Below are 25,605 nucleotides of genomic sequence, written 5' to 3'. Positions count from 1 at the left end.
TCAACTAAGTTCTAAGTTGTCAAGTGACAGATTTTTTTTTTAATTTCTTAAATTTCTAACATTTATATGTAATAAATTTCTTAATGATATTATATCCTCTACATAACAAATTTTTTTATCTAAAAAAATTTAAAAAATAATTGATATATAATTGGAAAAATATATATTTAATAATTATATTAAAATTTCTTTTTAATGAATACAAAAATCTCTATAATATTAATGTTATTAAAAATAAAATCAAGAAATAATGTCACTTTATTTCGATACGCGAGTACAAAATCCAGAAACAGCTTCAATAAGTACTCATGCAATTTGGCATGTTAATTATCCTTTGTTGGCTGTAGCTGCATATTCTCAGGATAAGGGTGGTTTTATAACAATTTATGATGATCAGGGAGAACCTACTCAAGATGTAGAATCACCTAGACATTCTGTAGCTCAAGTAACTGCTCTTGGATGGCATCCAGAAAGACGATGGCTTGCAGCAGGATGGGAAAATGGAGAATTACAGGTCAGCAATCTTTTGATTTCTTAGAATGCTTTAAAATGATAGAAGCAAAAATTTATTTTTATAAATTATTTTTTAGATATGGCCAGGTGATACTGGTAGCACTGAATTTAGCTTAGTAGTTACACCACATCGTGATCCTATTATAATTTTGCAATGGAGTCAACATGGAGGAAGATTAGTATCTGCAGATTCAGCTGGATCTATAGTTGGTTGGAAAATTGATTCAAGAGGTCAATTGTTAATGATGTTTCATCATGAGCTGAAAGATTCTTTTGTACAAATAGTATTCAAGACTATTCCACCAAAATCAATAACAGATATAAAGTAATAAAAATTAATTATATATTTCTATTAATAGAATTAATTATAAATTTTTTATGATTTTTAGTGGTTTAGCAAAAGCTGCAATTGGAGGAGATGAAAGAGCATTAGATATATTCAGCTCTTGGCGTCCCAGAACAGCTGCACCAACAACAATTATAACACAAAAAGATAATCATGCCTTTTATATTGGAACTACTAGTGGTGTGATATTTTTTGTTGATAACCAAGGACAATGTACAGAAATTCTGAATACAAATGGTGCTGCAATACAATTAATATTGCATCATCAAACTAGAGATTCTCTAATTGTTATGACAGAAGGTTTAAATATAGGACATTTTCAGACAGATCCTATTACAGGCCGATTGACTGAATTGACAAAAGTAACTAAATTTTTTTTCTTAACACTTCATTATAATATGATAAAAATTTTGAAAAACTATTTTTCATGTAGGTGAAACTTAGCAGTAGATATGATATATTACGATCTGGTCCAGCAATGTGTTGGGCAGGAGGAAACACTTTAGCAATTCTTACAGGAGAATTAGGCGTTCGTTGTTGGAATCTTCATAGTGGTGATAGTTATGTGTTATCTCCACCAGACTCATCTACTGGAAGTATTGCCACACCACAGGAAATTTGCACAAGCATATCTTTTTGTAAAAATAATGGTAGCAATTTATTTATAATGCAACATATTTAGAAATATATATATTATTTAATTATTAATTAATATTGTATAGGTACTTTAGCTGCTGGAACTAATTTAGGAACAATTTACTTTTGGAAACGCAAAATTGAAACAGATTGTGATGAAAATGGTTGGCCAAATGTACCAGAATCTTGTAGCATTCATGGCACAGTAAAACAGCTTACATGGGGTGCTTCTTTCCTAAGAAATCCACTTCTTGCAGTGAATTGTATTACTAACGTTTTTATACTATATCAACAAACAATGTGCGCTGCATATAACGATGGCGTTTGTGCTAGTCAACTCAGTTCTACTCAAATTCTAATAGAATTCGATGAGATGAATTACACTTTAAAAACTGATATTCAAGTGCAATTTGTCGCTATTAATAAAGAGTATATTGCTGTTGCTTCTGGTAGACAAGTTGTGATTTATAGAATTCACATTGATACATCTTTCAATACAACTTTAATTGCAAATTTTAATTGTGACACTGAAAAATTATTAATTTATGATCATACTTTAATCATTCTTACTCCTGTAGTCATACAATTACGATCAATGGAGGGTACTCTTATTCAGATGTTACCTACATTACCAGAAGAAGGTGAACCAATTACTATGGATTTGACTGGGCAATATTTAACAGTTGCATCTTTAAATGGTATTTTAAAAATTTGGGATTTAAGTAAACGTGAAGCAAAGTTGCATACCAGAGCAATGGCAACTTATGAGGCGATTACTGATTTTGCTGAAATTATTGAAGCAAGATGTAATGCTGATTGTCGTTGCGTATCTATAACTGTTGCAATGACAAATTTAATGCCAAGTTCAATCTTATATGTTTGGGATATAGAAAGTGATCAGATACATGAATTTGATTTTGCAGAATCAAAAGATGTGGACGAAGATGATACTGATTTATCTATAAAATGCAAAGGAAGATTAGTTACTGCTCATTATTGGGACATAGAAGATCCTAGATTATTAGTATGTCGAGCACAAAGATTAGAAACAAGAGATTCCAAATATTCAAAACAAAATAATGAAAATGATTATGATATTTTAAAAACTACTGTGGTTTTAGTATCAATGTTTGCTACATCAGATCATGGAATTGTTGTACAGGATATCAAGCCAATTAAGGATGAAAATTGTAGAGTTTTAGGTGTTCATTCTCCACACGTCATTATTTTAAATTCTGAAAAAACAATAAAAAGAACTAGTAAAGTAACAAAATTGCTTATGAGGGATTTTGAAGAATTAGGTATATGCGATTCTGTTACGAAGAAAGCTGTTTTAGATTTCAGCTTTCATATCAGTGTTGCTAATATGGAAGAAGCTTTTAAATCGATTAAATCTATTAAAAATGAAGGTATCTGGAAAAGCTTAGCGAGGATGTGTGTGAAAACAAAGCAATTAAATATGGCTCTTTTATGTTTGGGCCATATGAAACAAGCGCGAGCAGCAAGAGCTCTTAGAGAAGCTATTCATGATAACAGTTTAAATCTGGAAGCCAAAGTAGGAATATTAGCAGTTGAATTAGGATTATATAATGACGCTGAACGTCTTTTCCGTGAAGCAAAACGATTAGATTTATTGGGCAAGCTTCTTGAAGCACGTAATAAGTTTAAAGAAGCTATAGAGTTGGCAAAAAATGAGAACAAAATTTGTGAAAAAACAAGTTATTACAGTTATGCTAAAGCTCTTGAACAAGAGGGTAAAATAGCAGAAGCTATAGAAATGTATACTAAAGCAGATTGTCATCGATTTGAAGTGCCAAGAATGTTATTCGTGAGACCTAGAGAACTTTTGGCATATCTTAATAATTCCGACGATCCGGAAATTAAAAATTGGCATGCACAATATATAGAATCAACTGGCGATATGGAAGGGGCATTGAAATTGTACGAACAAGCTAAAAATACTCTTGCAATGACTAGATTGCTTTGTTATTTTGATAGAGAAAATGAAGTTAGTGAATTAGTATCACGAACAAATCATGCTGCATCTGCATATCATTTAGCGGCACATTACGAGTCAAAAAATAATATATCTCAAGCTATTCATTTTTATACTATTGCTAAAGCTTACACAAATGCCATTCGATTGTGCAAAGAACATGATATGTTCGAGGAATTATGGCCTTTAGCAGTATTAGCTTCAAGACAATCACAGATAGATGTTGCGAAGTATTATGAAGAAAATGATCAATCAGATAAAGCGGTTTTGTTGTATCATAAAGCTGGTTTATTACATAAAGCATTAGATATTGCCTTTAAAACGAAACAATATAGTGCTTTACAATTAATTATTATGGATGTTAATGCGGATTCTGATCCTGCTTTGATAATAAAATGTGCTGATTATTTCGTTCAAAATGATCAGATTGAAAAAGCAGTAGATCTACTTGCAACTGGAAGAAAATATTTGGAAGCTTTGGAATTAATACAGAAATACAATATTCTGTTAAGCGAAGATTTAGCTGAAAAAATGACTTTGGATAAAATTGATAATGACGTAGATCATGAAAAAATGCGAATATCTATATTAGAAAGAATAGGTGAAATAGCGTTCGAACAAGGAAATTATCATTTGGCAACAAAAAAATTTACTCAAGCTGGTAACAAATTGAGGGCTATGAAAGCCTTATTAAAATCTGGTGATACCGAAAAGATTTGTTTCTTCGCTCAAGTTTCTAGACAAAGAGAGATTTATATTATGGCTGGGAATTATTTGCAATCATTAGATTGGCAAAATCAACCAGAAGTACTAAAAAATATCATTAATTTTTATTCTAAAGGAAAAGCAATGGATTTATTGGCTAATTTTTACGTTGCTTGTGCACAAGTAGAAATCGACGAGTTTCAAAATTATGAAAAAGCTCTCGATGCTCTGAATCAAGCAAGTAGGTGTTTGGCAAAAGTAGTAACTCCAAGAGATCTCGATATTCATAAAAGAGCGGTAGATTTAGTGAACAATAGGATAGCAGTGGTCAGACGTTATTTAGATATTAAAAAGTAAAGTATTACTTTATTTTATATATAACAAAAGAAATTAATTATGATTAATAAAGTATTATTAATTATTATTATACAGGTTGTTTGATAGAGGCGAAACTGCTGCAGCAATGCAACAAGTGCATCAATTACTCGATTCTCAAGGGCCAGATTTGGAACAATCAGTTCGTCGTGGCGATTTATTTGCGACTATTACCCAACATTATATTAATATTGGCGATACAGATAAAGCACGTGCTAGTATAGAAGAATTAAAGCGTTTAATACCTGGCATAAATTTGGCTTATTATTTCAATGTCGGTGTATTAGAAGCACTTGGTTATAAAATGAAAATTCAACGGGAAGAAAATTCTGATAAAGAAGACGATATCGAGGAACTTTTAGGAGAATAGCAATATAAAGTATTTACATGCATTGAATTACATGCATTGAATAATGCAATCCGTCCAAAAATGTGATCGTAGATATTAAGTATATAAAATAATCTGATTGTTATACAATATTTTTATGATATAATTTGAAAAATATAGCATAGATTTTATTTAAAATGTGACATTTATATCTATAACACGTTTAGAAAAAATCATCATTTAACGTTTATTAGTCGGACTTATACATAAACAGCCTTATTTCTTAATGCTTTAGTATGTTTTAGAAAATAAGAGTTTAAAAATGAATATAATTTGGACAGTAATCAGCAATTTGTTTATTGCTAATTTCTTACTAGATAAAGAATAAATACACGAATTACAGAAATAATAAAAAAAAAAAAAAAAAAAAAGAAAGAAATAAAATATATATTCAATAATTTTTGACTGTAATCATTGAATAAAAGAGATAAAATTAAAATATTCTGTCTGTTTCTATTAAAACATTTTCCCTGATACATAGAATCTTTCTGCTGGAATCACTGATTTTTTATCTTATTTTGGTCCAACACTGAAAGTTCTATCTTTGATACAGATTTTTTCTTCAAATTTTCACCATGTCAAACCAAGTAACAAGGTACCAAGAACATTTTAGATACACTAAATTCATTCAAACAGCTTTTTCTGGTGTCGGTTTTTTACATGGCGACGCAACTTCTGTCTCTGATTCGTCGGCTTTCCGTTTCTTACGCACCAAATGAGATATGTCACTAGCAGGTTTTTGAATTTTAGGTGCAGAATCATTGTTACCACTTGGTCCAGCACCATTTGAACAACCACCAGCTACTTTGCTTTTGATACCCTCTATGACAAGTTTGCAAGCTTCTTGCTTGAAGTCCTTCATATCTGAAATTTTCTCTTGGATTTCTGGCAGTAGTTCTTTTAATTCTTGGATCTCTCCTTCTACAGTATAGAAAGAATCATCCGTTTTAGGAGGTTCTTTTATTTCTTCCAATTCTTTTATACGCGTTTCCAATAATTCTGTGGCTTTATTAAACTCTTCGATGCTAGCGTCGAATTCATTGCCCAAAGAATGAGCCAATGCAAGCTGATAATGTATCTCGGCTATTGCTCTTGGCTCCCGAGGCTCAATCTGTTGTAAAAGCTCCAAACACCGATGCAGATCATTCAGAGCACCTTGAAAGTTTCCTCCCTCCATAGCCACTTCTCCTAAGAGTCGATAAGCATCGGCTAATAATTTCCAACCTGTTTGACCACGTTTTAGCAGCACCAATTTCGCAAGCTCTAATACTTCCCAAGCGACCTTTAATTTAATAACAAACATTTATCAAATCTTATAATTTTCGATGTTAGAAAATTTGTATAACAAAAATTTTTAAATAAAATTTGATTAATGCAATCTTAACTTAAATATTATGTATAATGAATAATAATAAAAAAGTAAAAAAAAAGATTTATAGATATATAGATAAATAATTTTGTTTACAAACCTGTAGGTTGTTGACTTCATCCTCTTCGTCTTCATTTCCTATATCTTCACCATCATTTTCTCCATTTTTCTTTACATCTCCATTATGATCAGATGAACAAGATGGCCCATTAGCGTGACTTATATCCTTACTAGAACCAGCTTCAGGTTTCTCATCTTCCTTTTCTGGCTTTTCTATCACTTGTTTCGTTATTTTATTATCTTCTGTCTTATCAAGTTCTGATTTTTCAACTTCTTGCTTTTCATTATTTGATTCTATTTTCTCTTCTTTTTTTTCAGTTTCTGGTTTTTTAAATTCCTGGTCAGTTTTCGAATCTTCAGCTTTGTTCTCAATATCAGTTTTCTCTTTTTCATCGCTCACCGTACCATTATCAGTATGATCTTCACTTTCCTCGTCTTCTTTTTCATCTATGTTACTTAATTTTTCATCTTCAGCTTCTTCCTCATCTTCTTCATCATCCTCTTCAGTTTCTTCTGTACCTGGTACTCCGCCACCCAATACTCCAGCTTCTTCTCTTGCTAGACCAAGAAGAGCCCGACCGTATAACAAATAAGGCTCACCAAGTTCATCCGCAGTGTCTCCATGTTTTTCAGCAAGCAGTTGACAAGCTTGTGCCAATGCGGTTACAGCCATGGTATAATCTCGCACTAACAAATGTCGTTTTCCATGAGAGATTGCCGTAGCTGGATCGGTAAAGGCTGCACTTTCGGCAACATCGGCCATCTTTAACATAAATGTATTTACTTTTGAAACAATATAATAATACTTGAAAAAATTTTTTCTTAAATTTCTAACGATATTATTTTAATCAAAAACTGATTAATAGTAATAACTAATAGTAATAACTTGATTAATAACGTACAATATTTTAATTTTTTAGATTTTCGATCATCGTTAAAAAAACATCTCTAATTATACGCCCACAGAATATTGATAATATCATGATGCAATTAAAACGTGTACAAAATATTATACCACCTACGCGTGATACGTGTCGTGCTTTCTACGTGGATTATATTTAAAGCCAAAAAAAATGCATTTTTCTCCCCCTAATGTCAACACTGATTAAATAAATATGGTCTTCAAAATTTTGCAGGAATTCAACTTGACTAAAGACTTGTGGTTGTGCGGTTAAACAATTCGAACACGTTTCGGATAAGAGAATGACATTTAAATGTCGAGTATTATACCACTAATATTATTAACATTAGCACAATTGTAAGTAGCTTGTTAACAATCGTACTTTTCTAACTCTATTATAGATAATTAACAAACAAAATGCTTTTTTCATAATCCAATCAGAATCTCATAAAAATAATAGAATTCGCAACGTTGATGTAAACTAATGATAAATAATTTTTAAAGATTTATTATGTTTTATAATTTACTATCATAATATTTTTACTTTAAAGCTTTTCTATTCATATTGATAACAGCTCAAATTCTTATATTGCATAAGAATTCTAAAAAAAAAAAACTATCATGCTTATTATAAGTTTCATTGAAAGTTTAATGCTTCATTGAAATTAAAATTTTTAAAAAGCCATCCATATGATTATATACCAGAAAAAATTCTTTTAATGATGACACGATAAAGAAACAGTTCTTCGTAATCCAAAGAAACAATGTTAAAAACGCTAATGCGAGAAAAGAACTGTTATCATCGTTAATAACAATAAAAAATCCATAATCTAGATAAAGAAAACTATGAAAAGAATAATTTAAGAAGAAATGAAAGAATGGAAAAAAGAAGAAGAAAAAGAAGAACAGAATAACGAAAAGAAATGATCTCTCATCTCTCGAAGGGCGAGAGAAAGAAGAGAGAAAATCATCGGAGTGGATTGTCTGCAGCATCCGGGTGGGGTGGTTAGTTGGGTGGTACGTCGGTCGATTTTCGTGCGCTTCGACGCAGAACGGAGAGGGCGTGCTGATCGTTTGCCCCCTTATAGTAGTGGAGAGTCGCCGAAAACACCACGAGCTCCGGGGGTGTTGATTGGTCAGTGCGTAACTGGCAACTGTCGGTACAGTTGTGCAGCTTTCAGTGGGCTGCCAGCGGTCGCCCTGGGCACCACCTGCATGGATGGAGCCTACTCGTGTACCCAGGGCCCCTGGTCCACGTCTTGTTTTTCTCGTTGCGACGCTAGCCCTCACTTTCGCAGGTAATCGGCACAAATTCATTGCTTTCGATGATCCTCCCATTTGCTCGACGTCTCGTGTCTTCGTTTAGACGGATCGTCTAGACCGGCTATGCAATAATCAAAATCCATCTTACGTAATGAATAATCGGATAAGGTGGTTTATTTCCGTTACGAGCTTCGTAGACGCACGTTGAATGATATAGAATGTGCTTCTTCCAATCCTGTGTATAGACTCATTCGTTAAACCATCAGCTGATCCGAAGAATCGTGTCACTAAGATATTATGAAGGATGATCTAAATATTACGATGTTTCCATCGTGTTTCCAATTTGTGTGGGATAATTCCATTATGTGAAAAAAATACTGTGACCGATAAAAAACTTTCAATAAATACATAGATCTATGTTTCATCACATTAATTGACCGGCGTACGTTTTTAATGACGTATCGATTAATTGCGTATTTAAAGTTTATATAAAATAATTAAAAGAATTAAAAAAGTTTATGTAAAATAGAGAATGCTTGTAAAATGAAGAAACACGTGAATGATACACGTTGATGATACTTTTATACTTGGTTCAGAAACGTCGCATTTTGCAACGTCATCGCATTTAATCATATCTGTATTTCACATAGATGACATTTATTCTTAGTCTTAATAATTATTATTATTTTATCGTGGCTATTTAAATGCAAAAAATAACATAATTTAATGAAATTATCTGAAAACATAGAATATTAAATATATATATATGTATTGTTATTGGATACCACTATCATAACGATACCATGTGACTTCCTTTGATAAACACTTTATTCATTTTCACTTTTTAAAGTGTTCATTATTTTATTATTAATATCTCTTATTGCTTTCCTGAAAGATTTCTTTCTGGTAAAAGGGTCAACAACCACCGGTTGAATTCATTGCACCGTACATTTTTTTCACTTGAGAGATATGGTCATTCAGAGAGAAGTGCTTTTATATCTTGTTATATTCGAGAATCCTTACCAATGGTTGCCACTAGATTTCTTATGTAATAAAATTTTCTATGGCATACAGGTCTGCCTATGGCGCGAAAACGATGCCTCCTCTCAAGGCTTCTCGTTAAACTTTTAGAATTCATTGTCGTCAATATTAGCAAATGTTGTAGAATCTTAGAATCATTGTCTATTTATCCTTAGGAAAAAGAAACTCATTTCTAGCAGTAGAGTTTACGAGATGCAATAATAGCTAAAGTAATATAATCCAGTATATCATCAGACATTTCAGATATTAATTCATATACAAAATTATATATTTCTTTACAAAATAAACATTTGAAAAAATATGACACATCTGAAAATATTACATGTGATTATTTTTGAAATCATATAAATTTTTTTATCGAAAAAATACAATTTTAAAAGCAAGTAACCTTTTAAGAACTTTTAACAAATGCTTCAAAAGACTATTTTCTACGTTTCATTTATGCGCATTATCAATTGACTACCAATTTATGAGGATTTAAAATAATGAGAACATTCTAATACAAAAGAACGTCAATACCTTAACAGAGAATTGTGTTTCATCTTTGTTCTAGCGACCGGGTTATTGTGTGGTGCCATAATGTCGGATCACTGGGAAGAAGTTGGCTGGGACAAGGAGGCTCTAACTCATGCGAATGTTACACTCACGTGGTATTTGGATGGACAAGTAGCAATGGTAGAAGCAACATCCGGCCACAGAAATCATCATCCTACATTTCTCGTACCTATGTACGGTGGTATTTGGATCATGTGTGTCTCGCTTACTGGTAAGTATACAATTTAATGAATTTTGATTAAACTGAGCTTTGCTAGATATTCTCTTATGTTTAGAAAATAATTTAGGATTTAAAGTTCGCATGGATCTTTTGGATTACGTCGATATACCATCGACGAGATTTTTTCGTTATTAGTTTTTAAAAAAGCTCCTAAATTTTATTCATAAAAGTCGCATCAATTTTTTCTTTTTTATCTTAATTAAATATTTTTTCAAATAAATTTGTAAAATATGTCGTAAAATAATTTGATGAATAATTCTTGAAGATATTTGTTTGAACGTGAAAAATCGATTTTGCAGTGTAAATTTTCAATGATACACAGTGCACACACCTCACGTAATCACCTCGACGTATCTACAATGATGCGGTTCCGTATGAACCGGTGTTCTATACATGGATACCACCTTGACTCTGACCAAGCTATCGACCAGTCGATTACGATCTGAAATATCGTACTGTCTGACTAGGCATGCCGTGACCATGAACATCTTGGATGTTTCTTCGTTCAAAACTTTGTCCCAATCACTTTCACTGTGCTAAAAACTTCATTCAAACGAAACGAAACGTAACATATTAAACAAAAATTTCTTTACTTCTTTTTGATTCTTAATTTTTTTTTTTAATTAATGAATATTGAGTTTTGTAAATTTAAATAGATATGAATAATTTGTTTGAAAAACAAATGCTATATTATGGACAAAAATTACCAGATAATCAGTTTTAATGGTAATAGCTTCCACAATATAATGACCTTAAATTAAAGCATCAAGTAATTACACTTAAATGCAAATGTGTTTGAGTTGCAATATTCTAGCTTTTTCAATAAGAATTAAACTAAGTTTGAAATATGAATACTTCTGAGAAAGGAAATTTTAATAACGAGAATCTTTCTAAAATGAAAAACGAAAAAGAATAAGAAAGCAAAGAAAAGATATGAAGAAAAGAATTTGAATAATAAAAAATATTTGAACATCATTAAGAAAAAAATTATAGTTAAATAATAAAAAAATAAACTACAAAAATGGTAATTTGAATAATAATAACAAAGAAGATATAAAAAAAAATTTTATACATGAAAATGTATGAATAGATTCCGAATAATCGATACTTTCTATTAAAATTTATCATATGCACTTATTTCCTTTTTTACAAAACAAACGATATAAATAATATTGTAATAATTTCATAAAATTCAAAAAAAATATTAGATAGAAAAAATTGAATCGTTTTTGAAAAAATTTTTTCTTGAAGAAAAAATTAATCATAAAAAAAATATAAAAGACTAAACAAAATATTATAGAAAATATAATACGTTAAATTGATGCTTTAAACATTTGAAAGAATTGTATATCAAATAAAAAAAAAAAAAAAAAATAAATAAATAAATCAAAATATGAAGGTACATTATTAAAAAATTATATATGATAAACACTTAAATTGATAATTATTAGCATTCACATTGATTTGTTTTATATTTTAATATCAAGAAGTGCAGTTATTATCGCAAAAAAGTTATCGTTATAAAATATGATAAGATTGTTCAATTTAATAATAATCTTATCAACCAGAAAACATTAGAAAGAAAGATATAAAAGATGTCACGAATAGATACGATTTACTTTTAAGATCATCGTTTGATCATATTTTTATTTATCTCTTTATGTTTGATGAAAAAAAAATTATTTTTTCCTTATTAATGCAATTTATAAATATAATTTTATTATTAATTTCTTTTTTTTGCATTCTTTAATGAGCAATTATTTTTTATATATCAAAATGTGATCTCTTTAAACAAGAAATTCTATAGAAAATTTTCTTTCTTTTCCTTTTTCTTTTCATAAGTAATATTCAGTAATATTAAAAATTGCAATGTGATATAACGAAGTCATGCCTTCATATTTCTCGAACGTTTTATCACGAACTTACTTGTCAAGAATCTTTGTATTTTCGTCCAAAAAGTTTAATTGAAAAAAAAGACCAACACTAGAGTTGAAATTTCGATATTTCTACGTTTTCAACAATTATCTTTTCTTACGTATTGGGTAATTTTTCACTGTTGATTATATGTTCTGAAGTTTAATTTTCTCGTCCTATTGGGAACAAGAGAAAAATGAAAAGGTTATGATTACTATTTGCTTTTCTTCAAGCCGAAGTACCTATTCAACTCGTACTTAAATTCTTTAACTTGTTACACCGAAAGTTTCTGCTATGGAAAAATATGAAAATTAAGTAGAAAAAGAAATAGTAATGAATTTAGGATAAAAAAAGTTATAGCGCTATATTTATAAATAAGATGAATTTTTATCATTGAATAAACTTGACCTTAGCAAAAGTATTCAATTTCTTCGTTTAGTTCCTTCTTTTTTCTTTTCTTTTTTAGAGAACTTTCTTTGATGGTTTCTGGTCACGCCAAGCACGAAACGTTACTGTTTAAATCAAACGTTAAATGCACGTTCCTTCCTCTATGTACTGATGTTCTTCGTGAAAATCAATCTAAATTTCTTGACTCGCAAATATTGAAATTATCTCGTGATGTTTCTATATCCATGCAAATAATTTGTACATTCTTTAAAGACAATAAATTCCTGAAATTCTTTATTAAATATGTAATTTCGAAGATGTTGAAATTCATTAATGAAATTTTACTTTTTTATTTAACCTACATTTATCTTAAAATATCATTGTTCATTTGCTCAATGAAAAGTGAGATACGAGGGTAGATAGAATAACCCAGATCTGATGAACTTGGATCGAGCTATTTCTGCTTCAGAATTTATTATTACTCAATTCTCCAAGTTTCTACGGCCTTCTAACCCTCGTCTTCCTGACATTTCACGGAAATCCATGCTTTGGAGGTTCATCCTCTCCAACGAGCCGATAGTATTCGGAATCTGATATCGAATCTCACGCTCCAACTATTCGGCGCTCTTGGCTCGAGATTTAATTTGACTACTCATTTCAAGTATTAAGTATTTCGAGTTAATCGGTCACATAAATCCGTGTATACCAATCCACTACGCACGGAAATACATTTTATTGTTTCTTTTCGAATTAAGACCAACGCGAACTCTATTTTCATTTTCATTTTCTACCCGATCGATTTCCACTTTCATTATATATTTCGTTGCTGTCGTGCTAAAAAAATATGAAGCTTTCCAATTAAAAATCAAAACATATATAAAAAGAAATATCTTCTCAATTTATAATTAAACATTCAGTTAGAATTTATAATGAATCCAAAGTTATATAAAAAATATGTTATTCGAATAAGAATTTGGTAAAAATTTGCTCCTCTTTGATACTTTTTCAATAAACTGGATTGAATGTTTTTACGCTCTTTCATCACATTTTTAACACTCGGAGGGAAACTTTTAAGGATCGTTTAATTAAAAATCGAGGTGCAAAGAAACGAGAGAAGTGGAAACCTACCCGTTCATAATTTTGTTCCATGTCGTGCAAGAAACAGCGTGAAAACCACGTCATTTCTTTTTTTTTTTTTACTGCTCACGTTTCAGAAGAGGAAATACGACTACTAGGTCAGGTAGATTTTCCGCAAGAGAGGTGCATTAACTACTTGACGCCCGACGAAGCACACGAGGAGATTCGTGCCGCTTGGCAAAATCGTGAGTACATCTTTTTTCTTTTCTTCTTCGTTTTATTTCCATGATGATTGACATGATCACTATTGCTAGATTGATTTCTATTTATGGCGACTGAAAATTAAATCAATACAGTATAATTTTCAATGTTTCTCCACATAGACAAAGAATAGCTCAAATAAAATTACTTTATCGATTACTCATCGAAATTTTACAGTAGATTTAATTTTGAATTTCGTTTTTTTCATTCAAATTGATTATTCTTTAAAAATTTTATCAAAAATTTTTCCTTTTATTAAATAGTATTCGAGCATTTATTATATTTCGATAAAACGTTTCATATAAGCAAATTTTCTAAACAATAGAAATGCATGTTGTTTCGCAGGAATGCAGAACTTGAGTATCTCCTGTTCTCTAGTTTGCTTGATCATTTTGGGCACAGCGGTTCTCATTGGATTTTTTGGACTTTGCAGACACCAAATATCAGCGGTCCTTGTTACCGGTGTGATGTATCTTTTAGCAGGTGAGTTTTTTCAAAATTCTTTTCGAAACGTCGTTATAATTAGTCCCATTAATCGAATAAATTTTATCGATTTAAAACGTTATACATTTTCGTGAAACCCAGTAACCGCAAAGATTTCTGCATACTTAAGAAGTCGACCACAAAATAAGCTGTTCTAAGAGTGAAATACATTGTTAAAAGTTTCAAGTTTAGTTCACGTAAATTTCTCGTGTTTATTCATTGATAATAAATGCAAAAAAATGAAATTGGTTTTCAAAAGTAAGTGTGAAGAATGAAAGTACAAACCAATAATCACAAGTGTCCAATTTACATTTTCGTTGAACTTTGTATTCTGAATTGTGCTATGAAACAAGCTTATTTTTTTATCAAGGCTTCAATAACTTTTCAATGAATAACAAAAGTGTTTTCTCATTCAACAAAAGAGTTTCTTTCTTGGCACCAGTAGTTGTCGTCGAATACGATAAAAGGCAAACATCTCTCGCTTCTGATAAGACGTCATCCAAACACTCCAGACTATACCGCATTTTTCTCTTATATCTTTTTCTTCCAATTAACTTTTTTGCTTTTCTTCTTCCATTGATTCAAATTCGTTACGAAGTTTCATTATTAAAATAAAAATAAATAATTCAATTATTTTTACTGGAAAAAAATTTTCTTCTAATATAAAACAATTGTTTTAGCCACGTTCGCATTGTTTACCCTGACGATTATTCACTTCAAGAGAGCTCAGGATCGCGGAGCTCGAATACTGGATGGCCCTGAGGATGGTGTAATTGGTGGACCGGTTTCTCGTAATGTTCTCAAGGCCAGACGATTCACCAGCTCCTGGAGCATGGATTTTGGATGGGGTGGTGTTACGCTTTGCGCCCTCGCCTCGGTAGCGTGGATCTTGCTCAGCAAAATAATGCGTTTCAGCCCCATAGCCGCTATGATAGCGTAGCAGTGGGAGGCCTTCGAGGTCTAAGGTCGTTTCCAACAGTTATGAAAGAGCGTTTCGATGTCGTCGCCTCTTCAAACATGTTCCAAATCTGTGGAGGGAGATTGCGTTCGTCCATAATGGGAAACAGGTCACCGAGAACGATTGTGTAGTCTATTTTGTTCTAATTGGAAAGTGAATCAGCTTGATAGGCAGCTCAATACCATGAATTGTTTTGTAAGCTATGGAATTTTCATTGTGTAAAACAATCAATTTGAATGAAATTGTTCACACTTTCTAACATGAGAAAGCTTGGCCTGAAAGTTTAACATTTGAGAGATTAATTATTTGAAAATAGGATACGACATTGAGACAAATTTTGAGAGTATTTTTTCCAGAAACGGTATCACGATTGAAAATGACCACTTCGAAGGCAATTTGTTTTATTAACAGGTAACATGTATTGCATAGTGTTTGTCAAATTTATGGAACCTATGTTGAATCTGTCTGAAAGCATGGCAAGCTATGGAAGGGGCCTAATTTTTGGGGCCTAACCTTCTGTTTTATACAATTTATCTAACAATCTCTAATCTTTGAAAGAAAAAAAAAAAAAAGAAAAACATACATAGTTGGGTGAAGAACTATATGTAGAAGAGGGATATATAAATTATAAAATAATATATCTTTAAATTTTCAAAACTTTAAAGTTTTGCACAGATTTATGTCCCAATGGAATAATTCAAAAATCCCCCTTTTCATATAGACCTTTACGATAAAATAAATTATTTGCAGGTGCATGGATATAAGATAATGTACAGGAGAAAAGTAAGCTTTCTGGACTGAAGAAGTATTATTCAATGATAACATAGAACAGAATACACGTTTACCTCAGTTTTGATTTGCAGTCAGATTAGTCAATTAATGTACAAGTAAAGAAAACCTTTACCAATTCTAATCTATCTTTTTTAGACATAATTTTAATATACTTCTTGTATATGATCTTTTTACACAGTTGCAATAGATATATTTGAGTTTGCGTAACAATTGATTTGGAATAAGAATATTTTTCTGCATTGTAGAACTTGAGACAATATTTGTTGACCTCTGCTTAAAAATTTCAACACAAATTGTAATGTAACATAGATGCATATAGTATAATTCGATCGCCTTATAATTAGAAAGATAAGCATGTTTGTAATATGCATAGCATAGCAGTAAACTTGTTCGAGCCAATACAAGCAACGATATGCGTGTTTGCAAGAAGAATTTAGCTTTTGCTACGACTTGTTACAGCAAAAAAAAGAGGAATTATGCCAACAAAATGTATCATATACAAAGGATTGTGAATTACAATTACAATTCGTCCATTAAGATTTAAGAAAAATAAAGATGCTTTGATTATGGAAGCATCTATTATATACCCGGAGACTAAGTTTTGTCTAGTTCATTGATAAAATGATATGAAGAAAAAAAAAAAAAAAAAGAAACGAATACGCTTGCAAAACTTTTCTCCGAGTGTTTATTTAAAACTAAACGCATTTTCTGATAATATTTTCTTGATTGTCATATTTTTTACCTGACCCTTGTTATTTGTTATATTGAAATTGTAATGTATCATAAACGCAATAAAAAGAATAAGCTATGTATAAATAAAAAAATTCTTTTGTCTTCTCATTCAGTTTTATCATTAATATGACATAATATTTCAAAACTGAAAAAAAAAATAAAAACTTTTGTTTTGTTATGTGAAAGGTTATGTTTCGCTAATGGTGTTTGCGAAGATATGGATCTTGATGAATAGACGCACACACACATCAATTTTCGTGTATGTGTATCATTTAAATATGGAACACGTGACCAGACGTTACAAGTGTATATGTAACGCGGGAGACATGCTATATATTACAACCTACACATATGTACATCTGTTCATAAATTCAACAGATTATTATTTAATGTCGTAAACAACAAAAGTAGTATAAGCATGAGCTCATTGTACTAAGAATGTACGTATAAAAATAAACTACGTGTTACGTACTATTTTGTTCGGAAAAACAATTCAACAATATCTTAATTTACGAACGTGCAAATATTTAATTACTTAACACCACTATTCATATATATACGTTCGTGTATATAAAGAAAAAATTAGAAATATCGATAATATATGTAGAACACAAAGAAAATACGCATACCTCGATAGTCGTTCGAATCACTGGACGTCTGATTTTTTAACGTTGAACACACTTTCACTGTTCTTCGTAGATTGTATGCGATGTTTTGAAAATCACAAGCTTTACTTTAATAGTTTACAAATAAATTTATGTACAGGATTGCAAGGAGATTTAACGGAACGACCGTTATACCAAACAACGGTTTATTACCGGCACGCTTACTTGTACGAGCGTCAAGCACAACATGAGCACAACGACTTAACCTGCATTAATGTGAACGGAACTTTCTACTACGCATGTGTGCGCTTATTTTACCGCCATTTCTCACTTTAGGCGGGAATCGTTGATTTTGTTAACATAATACTTTGATTTTTAACGAATCTTTAAGATAGATATAAATTTTAATTATATTTTTATATATAATATTTGAAATTCTTTACCTTTTTTATATTTTAAATAAAAATATTATATATTAATTTATTTATTTCTAAACAACGAATTATCGAGATAAAACTAATTCGATATATCGATCAAGATATGACTAAATTTTAAATCTTAAAATTAAAATTTATATTTTCTTTCGTGTTGATTATTATAAAAATATTTAATTTTAAATTTTGAATCAAGAATGCATTTAATTTATGATTAAAAGAAGTAAAAAAAAAGTTATATATGTAGTATACGAAGAATCGTAATCGACTGAAGTACATCGATATTCGCAATCTGCGCAATGAAAATTTTTCAAATTAATGCGCATCTTCCAATATTTCGCGCAGTTTTGGTGGTGCATCATGTGTGAAGTGATGTGTTGTATCGTGCTGCAAATTTTTGAAGAAATTTTTGCTGAGATTATTGGATACAAATTGGTAAGTACACAAAATATATCAATTATGTAATCTTTTTTTGATGTAGATAAAAAATAAGCGATAAAAATATAGAAAATATCGAGGAATATTCCATACTACAAAATTAAGACGTTACTACTGTCCGTTGTCCGTAGTACAGTTTTATTTTTTATTCAAATCAATGTGATTTCTCACTATATAATTATTATAAGATGTGGAATTCATCATATCATTAAATATAAAATTTGATTTTATTGTTCATACATAATATGCGTAATACGTAATAAGAATTTGTAAAGTATCGAGATCATGAGAAACGAAAAAAGTAAATATAATAAAATTTAATCTAATGTATATATAAGTTAATATTGATTTAGTAGTTATATAGCTGTAATTCTTTCTTCCGAAATTAATTATCCAGTTATATCCAACAATTGATTTCGAATAAAATTACCGTTGTCGAACATACTACTTTTCACGGGTCTTAAACGTACATCGGTGGAAATTCGATCGTTGATATTGCAGAATTCGATAGGTTTTTGTTTAAATTTTAATTTTTTGTACCCAACATCTGCTTCGTTTTCAATGTTATCTTGAGAAAGCAATTTTTTATTATGCATGTCGTATAATCTCTTCTTAGTCTTTTCCATGATAAAATGTTTCTCGTTATGATAGTTTTTCCAGCAATGCTGGAACTTAAAAAATATGTTACTCCAAATGCAAAATTCTTCAACTGAAATCCGGTTATATCGAAAATTAATAAAAAAAATTTGCAATAATTTGTAATTCGCATAACGTTATATGATAATACGTAAACATATAGGATTTTTATACCGTATAGGAAAAATGTTGTGAGTACGAAGATTGTAATAGGAAGAGTAGTGTTAGAAAGGAGTGTATTAGCTATATTAAAAAGCGCTGGTCCTTCGCACAGAGTCATCCCTTTCATAGTATTCACCAACCATGGTAAATATAGATAAGGAATGTTATATTTATCAGCGAGTATCATCATTAACGTAGTTATCAAACCTGTGATCACGTTCGTTATGAGAATTATTATCTTCAGATCTGTCAAAAAAAATTTTATTTTATGAGATTTCTGAAATTTCGTGTTCTAAGAAAATTTAAATTCTGAACATTCGAATTTAAAAATTTATATTTTAAATATTTAAATTTCCTATTTCTGAATGAATTGACAATTATTAATTTAAGAATATGAAAGACGAGGAAAAAAATTCGCGATTCTTTGATGATTCTTTTTATTGTCGAACGATATATATTATATTATTTAAAATATTTTTACTGTAAGTTCGCCGAAAAATAGCATTAAATGCTGCCGATTTGGTCATAGGATTTCCATAAGAAGAACGACCTCCGGTTTCCAAAGTAATGCAACTTAAACAATGTATTACGAAACACATCAATGCCAGATACAGTGCTTCTACCTAAATTTAATACGATAATATTTCATAACGCAATATTAACATTAACACGAAATATAATACTCAACTATATCTTCGTTTGAATTTTTTGTATTCGCCTGTATCTTAAAAAAATTTTTGTTATATCGATCGCTCTCATTTTTCCCCTCTGTACAAGTAGTATAGCTAATATTTTTTTGTAATTTTAATGGCATTTTAATTGAATTTCATTAAATTATTTATACATAATCGAGTTTTTGGTTATATCGATAGATTCTATCCACGTGTTTTTCAAGTTATATACATATATATATATATGTAAAAAATATATGTATATACATATATAAATATATGTATATATGTATTAATAAACAAACGAAATTGCTAAATAATATTAAACTGCAATTTCAAGTACGTTGTATGATTTTTTTTATTATACGTATTACAAAATTTTACAATAATTTCAACTAAACTGAATATTTTTCCCCTAGAATTAATTTTCATTCTTTTCTTTCGTTGTACGTTCAACGAGATTGTCGAGCTTGTCTGTGAAACAAACAAAATACTTGAAGCCAATTATGCACGGTCAGAACAGCCAGTAAAATTTCATCGCGTTTTACATGAAGTCCATCCAAAAACATTTTCACGCAGAATACTATGAGTTCCACGATAATCACGCATAATTGCATCAAAAGCCAGGGCGTATGCAACATTGGATATTCCTGAAAAATTATAATTACATTCGAAAATATGTTTAACTGGAAGATAATCGTCTTCGAATCGCTCACTGTAATTGCACCAAGCATGATTAAAGTGTAGTGTTCTATTCCCAGAATCGAAGTCATTAATTTTAGATCCCTCTCCACGTCAAAAGGGACTACTAAAGGGGAGAAGAATTAATTTATTATTCGATTTTTTCTCTTTTTTTGATTTCCTCTCTCTCTCTCTCTCTCTCTAATCTGAAACGGAATTCAACGTACCGGTCTCGTTGTTTCTCGTTTGCGAGGGTGATCTGATCGGTAACTTGCAATTAATTATTCTGACGATATCAAACGCTGTAATCATCTATCGAATTAAACAAATTTAAATCAAATAGAAATTTTCTTTCTCCTTATTTGCATTATAACAAAGATTGAGGAGAGATCGAATTCTCTCGATGAATCGAATTTTATAATGTTACAAATTCTCGAATCCTCATCTTCGTTTGACAGATGAAACGGATTCGCGAACTCTGGTGTTCTATTATGCAGAAACAATTAAGGAATATTACGATCGACTAACGGTCCCAATGAGGCCGAGTATGATCACGTAGATCGAGTTTCCCATGATGTAATGGTCGCATAGTGTGCACGCCAGTTGTCCAATTTGCTGAAAAATTATCAAATAAATCATCCAATTTTCAATATCCTCTCCCTCTCGTTAAAAATTCTTAAATTACTAACTAAGGATAGTCCGCTAGGTTCGTTAATCTTTCGTCTACATCGAAATTTCATAGTTTATCCCCCTCGAATTTTACCTCGAATTTAATAACCAACAAGAGAACGATGATGATCACGCCTCGTATTTCGTATTTTCTTCGGGGAAGGTGTGCGAGTTTATCAATTTAGATCACGTGACACGTCTTAATTTCGACAATTCGTAATTGTTTCGAGAAAGCTCCCTTACGATTCGACCATTCATATATATATATATATGTATATATTATCTCATTTGAGTAACGGTGATGAACGTTAACGACGTTGAACACGCGTGCACACACAGGCGAACACACGTGTGTGCGCGTGTTCGCATACTCACCGAATTTTTGTTTGCGAGCACCGTTTTCAGACTGGAAAAAACGGAACGTTTGCGACGACGTGCCATGTTCCAGGCCCTCGTTGAATTCTCATAGCCGCGAGTTAGTATCTCGGCCAAATTTTCCCCACCCGAAAATATATTCCACCAAAATTTTCTTCCAAGGTTATACAGTTTACACCTTATAATTTCCATTCAATAATCTTTGCTTTATGAACAATTTGAATAACGTCGTGGATATTGCGTTTCACTTCAAGGAGTCTAGCCTGTATCTCTTTCCATCTCCAGATCGAGGAAAAAAAAACAGGAAAATTATCACACGATTAACATGTATTCCGATAAAATTGAATCGACGACGGGCGAAGAAGTAAGTCCTCTTCCTTCTTCACTCGATCCGGTAGCTTCCGGTAATCGAGATTTGCGGAAAGCAATCATCCTATTATCGGGTTAAAACGACTGGTTAAAACGATCGGATCGTCGTCGTTTTCCAGATGAACGATCGCGACGAATTTCTAACGAGAAAATTCAAAACGGATCAAATTTCGATAGAGAAGATGACGAAAGAGGAATTCGATTTTGCGAAGAGCGCCGAAAGTGAGATATTGAAAATCTTTCAAGCTCTATTGTTATCCATATGTATGTTGCTTTTGAGTTATCACAGCGTTCGTTATGGCCGAACGGAGTACAGTATCTTGGAAAATGGCGAAATCACCGAGGGTTACGCTCACAAGGCTGTAGTCACGTTGAGTTTAGGTTATTCCACGCCCTACGCGATCGTCTCTTTCCTGGCAATCGGCATGCTCGCTTACTCTTTGATCTCGGTGAGAAATATAGATATATAACAATCTTTTCCCTTCCACTGTTATATTAAATATACAATCGTTAAATATCGTAGAAAAATCCACGTTGGAGTATTCCATCTATAGTACTTTATCTTGCCGACTTGGTTTGCAGTATCAGTGGCGCCATCGTCGCAATTTGGTTATTTTTCTCTCACTTCCCATTCGTAACAGCCTTGTCTTACACGTTAGGAACGATTTTGCTAATACGTACGTTTTCACCATTCACCGTCTATATTCTCTCCAATCTCTTAATTTTTATCATTAATTCTATATGCTATGTATTATAGCGATGAACGAATTTTTGAATTTTACCATTTAGTTGGAGAAATTTGGATGTGGTTGGGCGTCCTTCGATTGTACGAGCAAAGAACGTTCAAATGAACTTTTTTCGATCGATCAACGACGATTGACGAGAGGAGGCAAGAAAGAAAGGAAGAAAAAAAGAAAAAAAAATCGAGTGAACGACACGTTTTGTTTAAAATTATATTTTATGAGCTACATGTGTACAGTTTCGTAATAAAATACATATATCAGTCGTCACGTGAGATGCATTAATATACTCGAATAAACTGTAGGACAATTTAAAGCATCCGTCGGACACTTTGGTCTCGAGTTGAGAATCCGAATTTCGGGACAGTAATATAACCTACGAGAGAAATATATACAATATTATTTCTTAAATACGTATAGCCAACATTTCTTTCTTTTTTTTTCTTTTTTAAATTCTTCAAAATTCTTGAATTCGAAATTTTTGATCTTCAAAATCGTTCAAAATCTACCTTGGACAGTATTTTTCCACCGCTTCTCTCAACGTATGTTTTCCGTTGTGATGATTTTTCGATATTTCTTGGACAACGAATCCCATGAAAGCTTGACACGGTACTCCTGTCAATTGTATATCGTTTTCTGGCTCGATGGTCGCTAGTTTGTCCGGCAAACATTCTTCTTTATTGTTACTGGGGAAACGGAAAAGTGGGAAAGTAAAAATATCGTAAACATATCGTCGCGAATTTAACTTATTTCGAATTTCCCTCTCACTTGCAAAGGAAGTTTTTCACAAAGTCTAAACTGCAGAACATGTTCGGTTTAAGCGCAACACCAGGAACGCTCCAAAGCAATTGCGCTTTGGCAGCGATCTCCAGAACATCGTCACCTAATTTTTTCGCAACTTTCGACAGTTTCGAACTGGAAAGAAAATACGTTCGAAACCGAATCAATATGATCGGAATAACAGGTATTTTTATTCGATTCAACTTCGACTCACCCTTTGAAGAATTTCTCGATCGACACGTTGATGTTCCTTATATTTTCGTTTCCAGCTACCAGTCGTTGCCTAAGCCTATCCTCTGCACTCAATATCGGGGAACGGGGATAATTATTCGAGTCGTTCGATCTAGATTCCAGCTTCGTTCTATCGATACTCGAACGATTCGAGCTTTCCTTATTAGGCTCATCCCTCATTAAATTTATCAGATATATCTACGGTGTATAAATACGAGAATTATTTTCTCACTCTTATCACGTGTATAAGAAATTAAAAATTTCAATATATATTCGAATACATTGAATTCTGGGTGCTTTCTAGCCGCGGTCTCGATGTAACAATAATCGGTCGTAGACCAGTTCTGGTTATCCAGTTTGATAAAATACGCGTTGGACGATGCTCCAACTTCCAGGATTGAGATATCTTCGAGTCTACAAAAAGATATTTAATCGGACGGTTAGAAGAATTTTGATTCCAACGATTCTCGTTCAACGAGATCATTTCGTTTTGCATACGAAAGTCGTTTTCGTGGACACCTGTTACCGACAACGGTGGGCACGCAAATGGCCACCGTGACGAAGATCAAGAACACCACGCTTCCTATGATCAGACAAGCTGCCAGGAACGCGAAGAATAGATCTGCTGGCCACTTTCGTAGTTGATTCACCACGCCTTTGATTATCGGTGTCTCGATCGGTAGGTCTGTGAATCTGGCAAACTTGTCGCCATTATTGTCCGGGTAGAGAAGTGAAACGTCTTCTCCAAAGGGATCTGTACAGTTTTTCGATAAATTCGACGACACGAAGTGTTAGGTTCATTAAATTTTTTCATTTTGCCTTTTAATTAATTCGATTCCACGAGAACAGAGAGATTTAAATAAGCTTTATCATCGATGCAAACAACGCGTTTCGCGCGAGACATCGAGAAGAATTTTAATTTTAATTTCGAGTCAACCGCGTTTAAGTTAGAAACAAAATTGTTAAAAAGAAAATTAAAAAAAAAAAAGAAAACAACAATGATCGTGTACACGATTGACAAAGAAATACCAACACCAAATGCACAATTCGTCAATTATTGTTTTTTTTTTTAACTCGCGGTGAACTTTAAACCAGTCTCGTCGGTAAATCGTCTCGAGATGAAATCCAACCCGGCGTCCGTTTCTCGCGGAGAGAATTCAGAAAATTGGCGGCGCGGAACGTGGTTCCGAAGCAAAAGGGGGAGAAAAAAAAAAGTCGAGTATAATAAGGAGTTTTCAATCCTTCTCTTCGATCACTTACCCTTCGTGTACGGCATAATGTCGATACTTTCACACTGTTAACGTCGTTCTCGTCTTCGGCCGTTTATGCAGTTAGTTCCGTTCGCCAACTCAGCATTTCGCAATAATTGGCCGCATTTAAATTGAGTCACGACGAATTGCCAGATTACGGAGGTGGGCTACGTCGTACCGTTGGCATAATGTTCAAAGTGGAGCATCGAAACGCGTTTTGACCGACGAAATCACGCGAAATGGGGATATTCGCGTGGTAGAATCGCCGACGAAGGTTATCGTTTAAATATCGCTCGCTTGTTTCTCGATACGTCGAACTCGATCGTCATATGCGAAACTCATAATTCACCCTATTGAATTCTATTTTTGTAAATTAAAAGATAGTACACGCATATATATATATATATCCTAAGGTCAATTTTTAAAGGCCAAAATGAACGAAAAAGTTAGTACGTCGAGTCTTACGTATCGGGTTGAAATTCAATTGCTCGTATCTCGTTCGTAACTCGATAAATATTTTGTAGAATCGTTTCTTCAAACGCGTCGTTTGAATGCATTGATATTCACTACGAGAACGAAGATCAAAAAAGGA

At 31.9% G+C, this 25,605-nt stretch overlaps 5 protein-coding genes and 1 long non-coding RNA gene across 13 annotated transcripts; 3 read left to right on the top strand and 3 right to left on the bottom strand.

Annotated features, from left to right (window-relative positions):
- The first annotated feature begins 38 nt into the window (after window positions 1–38).
- LOC107998704 (intraflagellar transport protein 140 homolog) lies at window positions 39–5,343 on the top strand. Its single transcript, XM_017058114.2, has 6 exons — window positions 39–514; window positions 591–838; window positions 903–1,221; window positions 1,293–1,509; window positions 1,582–4,549; window positions 4,629–5,343. The coding sequence occupies exons 1-6, from the start codon at window positions 251–253 to the stop codon at window positions 4,939–4,941; spliced, it is 4,329 nt and encodes a 1,442-aa protein (XP_016913603.1). The 5' UTR covers window positions 39–250; the 3' UTR covers window positions 4,942–5,343.
- LOC107998708 (protein HGV2) lies at window positions 5,052–17,872 on the bottom strand. Of its 5 annotated transcripts, XM_062084621.1 has the most exons (5): window positions 13,798–13,941; window positions 13,032–13,503; window positions 12,691–12,961; window positions 6,429–7,151; window positions 5,052–6,241 (listed from the first exon to the last, which is right to left on the bottom strand). In XM_062084621.1, exons 4-5 carry the CDS (start codon window positions 7,149–7,151, stop codon window positions 5,588–5,590), a joined length of 1,377 nt encoding a protein of 458 aa, XP_061940605.1. In that variant the 5' UTR covers window positions 12,691–12,961; window positions 13,032–13,503; window positions 13,798–13,941; the 3' UTR covers window positions 5,052–5,587. The 5 variants fall into 5 exon arrangements, with proteins under 5 accessions (XP_061940605.1, XP_016913607.1, XP_016913606.1 ...); XM_017058118.3 differs by lacking the exons at window positions 12,691–12,961; window positions 13,032–13,503; window positions 13,798–13,941 and adding an exon at window positions 17,602–17,872; XM_017058117.3 differs by lacking the exons at window positions 12,691–12,961; window positions 13,032–13,503 and having other exon boundaries at window positions 13,798–13,940.
- Window positions 7,151–16,893, top strand: LOC107998709 (uncharacterized). Of its 3 annotated transcripts, XR_009832597.1 has the most exons (6): window positions 7,151–8,587; window positions 10,147–10,359; window positions 13,884–13,991; window positions 14,353–14,490; window positions 15,171–15,859; window positions 16,199–16,893. XR_009832597.1 is itself a non-coding variant. In XM_017058121.3 (5 exons), exons 1-5 carry the CDS (start codon window positions 8,509–8,511, stop codon window positions 15,428–15,430), a joined length of 798 nt encoding a protein of 265 aa, XP_016913610.2. In that variant the 5' UTR covers window positions 7,151–8,508; the 3' UTR covers window positions 15,431–16,893. The 3 variants fall into 3 exon arrangements, 2 of the variants coding, with proteins under 2 accessions (XP_016913610.2, XP_061940608.1); XM_017058121.3 differs by having other exon boundaries at window positions 15,171–16,893; XM_062084624.1 differs by having other exon boundaries at window positions 7,151–8,994; window positions 15,171–16,893.
- Window positions 8,414–10,239, bottom strand: LOC133667271 (uncharacterized). The gene is made up of 2 exons (XR_009832600.1): window positions 10,113–10,239; window positions 8,414–9,902 (listed from the first exon to the last, which is right to left on the bottom strand). It is a non-coding gene; the product is annotated as an uncharacterized LOC133667271 (long non-coding RNA).
- Window positions 17,873–21,945: 4,073 nt separating the features above from the next.
- Window positions 21,946–22,924, top strand: LOC114577654 (uncharacterized). The gene is made up of 3 exons (XM_062084627.1): window positions 21,946–22,461; window positions 22,536–22,689; window positions 22,802–22,924. The coding sequence occupies exons 1-3, from the start codon at window positions 22,132–22,134 to the stop codon at window positions 22,861–22,863; spliced, it is 546 nt and encodes a 181-aa protein (XP_061940611.1). The 5' UTR covers window positions 21,946–22,131; the 3' UTR covers window positions 22,864–22,924.
- A 27-nt stretch (window positions 22,925–22,951) lies between these two features.
- Window positions 22,952–25,595, bottom strand: LOC107998663 (uncharacterized). 2 transcript variants are annotated; one of them, XM_017058037.3, is made up of 7 exons: window positions 25,024–25,595; window positions 24,262–24,517; window positions 24,045–24,177; window positions 23,747–23,961; window positions 23,521–23,667; window positions 23,262–23,438; window positions 22,952–23,128 (listed from the first exon to the last, which is right to left on the bottom strand). In XM_017058037.3, exons 1-7 carry the CDS (start codon window positions 25,037–25,039, stop codon window positions 23,020–23,022), a joined length of 1,053 nt encoding a protein of 350 aa, XP_016913526.1. In that variant the 5' UTR covers window positions 25,040–25,595; the 3' UTR covers window positions 22,952–23,019. The 2 variants fall into 2 exon arrangements, with proteins under 2 accessions (XP_016913526.1, XP_016913527.1); XM_017058038.3 differs by having other exon boundaries at window positions 24,283–24,517.
- Window positions 25,596–25,605: the final 10 nt, after the last annotated feature.

This window comes from Apis cerana, linkage group LG14 (genome assembly GCF_029169275.1).
Source record: "Apis cerana isolate GH-2021 linkage group LG14, AcerK_1.0, whole genome shotgun sequence".
Classification (NCBI taxonomy): domain Eukaryota; kingdom Metazoa; phylum Arthropoda; class Insecta; order Hymenoptera; family Apidae; genus Apis; species Apis cerana.
The sequence above is the reverse complement of the archived record's forward strand: the minus strand, read 5'-3'. Positions and strand labels throughout refer to the sequence as shown.